The sequence below is a fragment of the Phaethon lepturus genome, unplaced genomic scaffold (genome assembly GCF_000687285.1).
Source record: "Phaethon lepturus isolate BGI_N335 unplaced genomic scaffold, ASM68728v1 scaffold9779, whole genome shotgun sequence".
NCBI lineage: Eukaryota > Metazoa > Chordata > Aves > Phaethontiformes > Phaethontidae > Phaethon > Phaethon lepturus.
Window position 1 is genome coordinate 73,856 of NW_010561206.1, and position 8,135 is coordinate 81,990.

Consider the following 8,135-nt stretch of genomic DNA (forward strand, 5'->3'; position numbering starts at 1 on the left):
ATGCCCACCCTAACTTTTGTGGCAAAGCAGCTTTAACCACAGCATCATAACAGACATTTTTTCATCTAATTGTGCTTCTGATTAAAATCGGTGGTGAGGCAATAATGGGGATTAATATGAAATCCAAACCAAAAGTGTGGTTTTAGTGTTGTAATAAATGACACTGGGCTTTGAGACTATCTCTTGGCTCCTTTATAGACTTCTCTCTACAGTCTAGGACATGCACTTAGTGTGTGTTTAAATATTAATCCATCTCTAAGCTATGCTCACTGAACAGGTAGCTATCTATCACAGATGATTTAGAATTGATTAAAATATACTGTCATTTCTTTAATGATATTTCAAATATTCTGAAAGGTAATTTATTTTGTGGTAGAGTAGTCCCAACTCCTGCAAATATGACTAACGATGTATATGACGAGTCACTAAACCCAGCGAGACTACTGCACACGCATTGTTACTCTTATGTTCATTTTTAGCAGCCTAGCGTTTTGGATGAGAAAAATCCTCCAAAACGGACACATAGATTTCATCATCTGTTGCAAACTCTTCTGTTTAAAACATGCTGAGAGGATGAGGCATTGTACGAAATCGCTTGCATCATGTACAGATCGTGGTAGCAGCTGGGAATTCTTCCATTCCTCCTTCCAGCTATTTTCTTCTGCTGTCCCAAACAAGCAAGTTTGTGACTCTCATTTTTTGTACAGATTGGTTAACTATTTTAAAAATGCTTATGGGAAGAAAAGTCTACATTTGTAAGGTGCTCAGAGATGAGCATGGGTGTAAACTATGCCATCCAAAGGAAAAAAAGAAAATCAGGACTCACCTTTCTTGTGGGCATCTTGAGCTTAAGAAATTCTGCCTCTCGACACAATACATTCCACGGTGCGTGTATTTTTACAAATCCAACCCCATGGATTTTAGTCTTAAAAAAAAAGCAAGAGAAAAGGTTACTGATGAGAGGAAATTAAGTATTTTTCTCCTCGTGTTTCATACACATTTAAGGAACAGTATTACCGCCAACACGCTAAATCTCATTTGAGACAGCTAGTTTCTAACAACAGGACAATCACTGAACACCTCTCTGTGCCGAGCTGCTATAGAATGGGACTCAGAAATGCTATTGTCTTCCAGAACAATTACCACATGGTTAAATAGATAAAAATTCTGTGAGAAATAAAAGCTAATGGACACAAATACAGAGTAAGCCAGTTATTTGAAGCATAGGCATCCAGTCCAATGGTACGATTTTGTGAGTGCATTGTAATTAATGGAGCTGAGAAAGTCCCTGCTGCCTCCTAAAAGCTGCTCAGCATCTCGAAGGACCAGAACTGCAGTAAGAAAGCAGCAGCCTCAGATACAGATGTGAATATCTACATTAAAACGCTACACATTTTAATTAGGAAAACTGCAAGGAAGAATTCAACAAAGGAAAAAAAAATTAAAAAGGTTAACGATAATATTAGTGGTGTGCTTGTATCCCACTAGTTCTCTGAGCTCTGTTCTGGATGGCCGGACGTGGGGGTTTGCCTCTGGCACTCCCACACACACCCGTATTTACTCCCATGGGAGTAATAATTTCAAAAGCCATCGGACAAATGATCTCAACCTAGCAGGCGTTCAGCAAGAAGAGAAAGAAACTGTAGTGAATCTTTCTCATCTTGCTGCTGTATCAGCTCAGGCAGTTATTATAATAACTAGCTTTCGCACAGCCATATTCCACACTGGCTTTCTAGAAATCGGTTACGCGGAGGACACAAATACCTGCCAGCCTTCCCATAAGGCTGGGCTTCTGAACCACCTTTGAATTTACTTCACTGAAGAGAGTTCAAGTGACCTCGTAAGCATCGCCTGCTGAGGAAAGCTTTGCTCTTTTTGCAGCTCGCAAGGCCTCCAACACAACTTCGTGGCGTGCTGTTCAAGCCCAAGCGGTTGCAGGTTCTCGCCCTACACTGCTGCGCTGGGTATGGACGCTGATGTAAACCCCCGTGGCTTGCTTTCACCTCTACACATTCCTGAGCTGGTTTGGTATCGTGTGCTGAAGGGACAGGATTCTCTCTCTTTTACAGTGCCCTGGCCTGAGCCCTGAGCCCTTCCGCACCATTTGGAATCATGTCCTAGGTGGGGACCTCCCATCTCGCGAAGGATTTAAGTATCTATGACTTGGCACAGGCAAGCATCCAGTTCACTAAAATAACTTGCAAGTTGGATGGAAAGCAAGTCTTATCTTCACCTGGGGGACAGAGAAGTGAGAGGTTTTTTTGCGTTATACCATGCCAAATACGTATATTTATATATGTAAAATTATGCACATGCCTGTAATTTGTGAATAATAGGTGGCAGATTTATTGTTTTAACGCTCTGATCACAGTTCTAGGTGCTTAATCTCAACTTTTAGATCCTGTAAATAAAACCAGCTTAAGTGTTTAGCCTCTCTCACAGGAGTTTCAGGCACATTGGTTGGATCAGTTAATTGTAATAGCTTTCTTTGAAATTAATACGGCTGTGCCTATTTCTACTAATCACACACTGGCAGTACTTCACACACATCATTTTTAATATAGTCTAATGGTCTTTTAATAGAATATACTGTTTTCAGGGTACAGGTGAAAGGCGTTACAAGCTGTACTGTTCATATCTAAGAATGGAAAGAGCAAACTGTAATACAGACCCACGCGCTCGAGCTAGAGCATGTACCAGGACCTCCTGAACAAATCTAATTCTCTTGAAGTCTACACTGAGATATAAAAATGCCACTGTCTGTATCGGGTATTTTTAATCAGAACTGGAGTTACCGGTGGATCCAAACCACAGCATACTGTAAACCCACCAAACTGAGATTAGTGTTCAGAGCAATTTAAGCCTCACTTCTACATACAGCAACACATCAACAAGCTGTGTTGCAATAGTGGATGTGCCATGAGTCCTGGCCAAGAAAAGTAAGAAACTTCACCTCGTTGGGGCATTAACAACACCACGGCCCGTTCCTGTGAAGCAAATTAAATTGGTGGGCAAGAATGGCGCTGCCAGAACCGAAATCAAGTTCTGGGAAGAGTTGAGCTTGTGTAACCTTGATCAGAGCCAGGTTCACAGGAACAGCTCAGCATCTCCCAGGATTCAATCACCAGTTATCCCCTTATCTTTAACCATTTGAAACGTCTCCTTACATCCTCATCACGTTCCAGTTCCAGACCAGCCTCCACGAGGTTCCCTTCGTACTCCTCCCGGCGAAACCTCTTGTCGTCTTCGTGGTAATCCACATGAGGTTCGCTTTCCCCCATTTCCAGCTGCACTCCCTTCCCAGGAAGCGGCTGGTCTTGCTTGGCGCTTCGGGCACTTGCGTCATTATGATGAACTCTCCTGGCGAGTGTCCTCCCTGCTGAGGACTTCTTGTAATGATAAACTAGGATGTAGTCTACTTTTCTCTTGCCATCTCTGAAGTAGAGTCCATATTTGCAGTCAGCATCTGGATTTTTGGATAGGGAATTTAATAACTGGAAGCAGGGAACGGGGGTGTGGAGAGAAGGAGAAGAACGATGAGTACACACACCAACACAGACACCAGACAGACCATATCCCTGCACCAGGGGCTGCTTCTTGCCTGGAGCGCACCCATCTTCAAACACCACGCATACGGGAGGAGCCCCTCCATGCTACTGGCTCAAAACAATTTTGCAAGTTAACACCTGCAATTTTACTGATAGCCAGCTGGGATTTCATTGGCCAGAAATAAACAGCTAAAATGACTGGGCTTTAATCTAATTACCAGCACACTAGCTCGTAAATCAGCAACTTGGTGGATTTGGTTTTCTCCTTTGGGGGTTAATCACCACTAAGATCATCTGTCCTTTTCCACCCAAGACATCTGTGTTTCAATTCTGACAAATAGATTAATATCATGTGCAAACATTTCTCACTTCTCTTATCTATCGTTGCAAGTTTGTATCATCTGAGAAAGAGATCATCTTAGATACAGACTGAAGGGAGCCAGCTGGTCATGAAGCGCGGCCAAAAAACACAGATGGACCGTGGCCAGGGAAGTGGGTTCACTGCTTACTGAGTTCATCACTTTTTTTCTCCCCGCTTATAAAACCCGTCGCTTTGCAATCTGATGGTGGCAAAGGCTTTATTCCCATCTTGAATTAACGCTGTGTAAGTGTTGCAAGAGGCAAGAAATGTAAGTCTTAAAAAAACAATACCATTTCCAAGCATTTATCTGAAAAACTGCACGGGGCAACTGCAGAAACATACAGAAGTGCTAACAATTGCTCGTTTCTACTTTCAGTAGCACTTTTCGTGCATAATTCACAATTCTACCCTTGGAGATGCACAGACCGTTCTAAAAAAATGAAAATTCACTGGTAACTTGTATTTGTTTCTACAAAAATTACCGATCTCAGGACTGGCTTTTCAGGGACTAGGGTAATTTTCTGGCTTTTAAATTTACAGAAGAATGTTAAGCCTCCACAGAGGGAAAAGGACTTGTGCTCCAAATGATAGCAATTGGCCATCAGTCGCAAATCATATCGGTCAAAACCTGTTTGGGATGTGTAGACCCTCTGCTTGTTTCATACATCAAACCATGAATGTAAGTTATTTGCAAACAGTGGTTTCTAAGACAGCCCAATTTTTAACCCCCAGATGAATAGAGCAACCTCTGAGTACAGTCTATCACAGCCAATATAGCCAAAACTCCACTGAAAGCCACCCAGCGTTACACAAATTTGCGTACTTCTCTGAGCGTTGCTTTGGGGAGAGTAGGTCCCGGCTACTTAAATGCCTTTAAGGGACAGTCTGTTCTTCCCTTTTTGCCTCAGGGAGACTTTTACTCAGACAACAAATTCCAGCAGCAAACCCTGTCTTCTTGGGTTTGGAGGGAGGAGGAAGCGCACTGAAGAAGTAATTAGACAAGCGTAATCAGATGAGGGCATAGCAGTAACACACAGCAAGGAGGACTGGCAGACAGCAAGAAGCCCGAGATGCCAGGCAGGACGTGGAGCAGCCGTCTGCCGAGGTGGGGGTGCTGGAACATTCATTGCTTTCCAAAGCCTGACTTGACCACGTCCACCCAGGGCCAGCTTGGCTGCAGGTCCCCATCTCCTCAGTCCCGCGCAGCTGTGCTCCATGCCGGCCTTTGCTATCCATTTCTCTCTCTTCTTTCAGGATCACATCTCTCTTTTCCATTTAACCTAAACCCTTTGCTCCAAATATATAAGTATGTAATAAAACAATACAGCATCTGCTGCCACCATGGAGTCCACTCTTTGTCCTATTCCCTCTTCTCCCCTGCTCCACGTCTGTGTTATTTAGCCATGACAATAACACATTCTTCAGGGCACAGGCTGCTCATGTTTGTGCCCTGCCTAGATATTCCTGTTTAGTTCTTAAGCATAACTACAATATAGAAGACCATTAACAACTCGTACTTTTTGATTGCTTCGTGTTTAGTGGCATGCACCTGTGAATTCAGAACATCTTCTTAAAAGCAAGCTGGCAGTCTGCTTGTGGCAGGCAACTCAGTTATGCAAATTTCTATAGAAACAAAATATTAAGAAATAGCAACTGGATTTTCAGGATATAATGCCTCTTCAAACTAAACAGTGGTTGTAAACAAGGTACAGGAACACTGTGATTTCTTTTACGATAGCTAATTGCATTTAATTTTTAGAGATGTGTTTATCTTATCAATTAATGAAACGTCAATTTCTGAAAAACTGGACTGAACTGATAGATGTTCAAGTAAGTGCAGGGAGATAAAACAGACAAAAGACTCGGATGCCAACCACTTCCTACCCTCGTTGGACTGACTTTATGAGGGACAGCAATTAGTTGGTCTGTTCTGGAGGCTTATAAATAAAGGAATCGGGCGGGGCTGAAGATGGCTCTTGAAGATGACAGCAGCGAGTGCGCCGGATGTTTCTAACTGCTTGGGAAGCCCAGGAGAGATCAGTACAACCTAGCCACAGCTCCTCTTCTCCTGGAGAACGCCTTGGGTGGAGGAAAGCGGCACTGAAAATCCCTAGTTTCTCTGTTCCTCTGAGCCACTGCCACCGGGAAGGGGACAGGTCGCACTGGAGAAACTGAATGAGAACTTCTTCCCATTTCTTTGAACTTTCCTGTTGAAAAGCTGACTCTGATAATTTAGGAGAAGGTGCTGCACCGTGGGTACTACAGCCTCAATAAATCTATTAATACGTGAGAATAGCTATATCCGACTGTGAAAGTGATGCAGCCAAAGACTCAAAGCCACCTGTTGGTTCTGGTTTAAAGAAAGAAATAGATTCTTTTAAGGATGTGGTATTAACGCTGACAGGTACTTATAGGCCACATCCTTTCTCGCAGCGCTGCTACGCCGAAACAGAGCGCGAGCTGCGTTGACTTGGACCATGTAAGGCTCACGTCCCTTCGGTTGCAAATGGGACACAAAAAAGACGCTTCCGTTTTACCACGGCAGGAGGGATGTTTACACTCTGACAGAATTATTCCTGCACGCTCCGTCCTAATTAAGCACAAGAGCAATGAATCAAGTATTGCTTTTTCTGGTACGTTTTTCCCCAGTGAGATCTGTTATATAGCCCATTCCACCTCAATTCCTTGACCTGAATAAACTCCTTTTTATGTGTTTATGACATAACCAACTCCTAATCCTGTTGGGTATTCATATTACTAACTTTCTTTAAAAATCAGTGTTAAAGAATTTAACCAAGGCACAATTAATTACACTGGAAATCTAACCTCTATGGTGTGCTACAGAATATTAATGTTGCCTATGTTAACAATAGCTTTTGCATTACATTTTAGACATTTTTTTTCTGTTCTACTCTATATGAGCAAAGAGATTTGAGAGTTGCCACAGCCTCATTGCCAGATTGATTACTCTGAGAACAGCCAACCCCTTTTAATGCTACAGGCTAAAGAAGGACCTCTTGCTTCCCTTCTTCACATCAAAGAACAAACCCCACTAAATTAGTGTCTACTGTGGCTGGTGACAATCCTCCTCAGCACCTCTGAGAAAGGGAGGGAGAGGATTTCAGAGCATCCTGGGAATGGAAAGAGGGAGAAATAAGCTAAGGGGTAAAGCATAGTACGCCAGTTATGACACATCTGGCAAGTCCTCTACTCACTGTACTCTCATGCTGGTCATATCCTATATCCTCAATAGCTCGGATGTTGATAATGTGGATCCCCTTCTCCTCAGCAGGTAGACATGAGTATTTCTTGTTCACCCTCATTCCTGTCTCCTCCCGAGCCTCGTTGAGATCTTCTGGCAGAAAGTCCACCCCATGAAACTCACTGTCTGTGTCTGAAAAGAAAAGGAACAATTTCATCAAGACACTTTAATCTCAACACTTGCTCCTCCCAGAGCCACCCAAGCTGAAACGTATCCTGTTCCTGCCTTCTTCTGCCAATGAGCCCTTGTACAGGGCTCCCACCCTCCTCCGTGCCTCCCTTCTCAGCTTTCCCGCAGCCCTCTTCAGCCCTACCTAGGTCTCCTCCTCCCCCAAAGCAGGGCTCAGTTAACTTCTTTTCTGCACTGCTGTCTCAGGACGTGTTTACTGTATGGTGTCACAGAATGATATTTCTTGTCAAGAGAAGGAAAAAAGGGGGGGGAGAGAAAAAGAGTCTGAGAATTAGCTGGTGACGATTAGGTGGCATGTTGTTTTCCCCTTTTCAGTAGGCATTTTCTCCTTCAACAAGCACTTTTTTATGCTGAAAGACGAAGTAGTGGGTTTCCTCTCAAGTACCTATGTACTGCATCTGATTTACTGAACCATTCTTATTTAAGTAGTCTTGAAAATCTGAGGTTCTCTCCCTCATAGCCTGCCAGACGTGTACTGTTTCCACTTACTGTTTAAGTAATATAAATGGGCTAAAGGATTTAATGTAAAAATTTCACTACAAAGTCAGCAACCAGATAACTGGTAAAATGCAAACTAGTGTTTGCATATGTGCATTAATGCAAGCAATAGAAGGCAAGTTTTCCAAGATTGGATTCATTTTGACATTGAAGTAAAATACTGCAGCATTATGCCTTTTTTAAACTACACAGGAGCAGGATTTGTTTCTCAAAAGAGTGAAGGTAAAGCAAGAACTTTAGAATTTAGCCTTGAGTAGATACTGAATTAACTCTCCCA

The 8,135-nt window shown here is 42.9% G+C and overlaps 1 protein-coding gene across 1 annotated transcript in view; it reads right to left on the reverse strand.

Annotated features, from left to right (window-relative positions):
• Positions 1–7,232, reverse strand: part of ANO1 (anoctamin 1, calcium activated chloride channel) — a 45,782-nt gene extending 38,550 nt beyond the window's left edge. The window contains exons 1-3 of the mRNA XM_010293922.1: positions 7,125–7,232; positions 3,168–3,494; positions 827–925 (exon numbers count right to left, since the gene is read on the reverse strand). Of these exons, the coding sequence (XP_010292224.1) occupies positions 827–925; positions 3,168–3,494; positions 7,125–7,232 (534 nt within the window). The remainder of the gene's footprint in view (positions 1–826; positions 926–3,167; positions 3,495–7,124) is intronic.
• Positions 7,233–8,135: the final 903 nt, after the last annotated feature.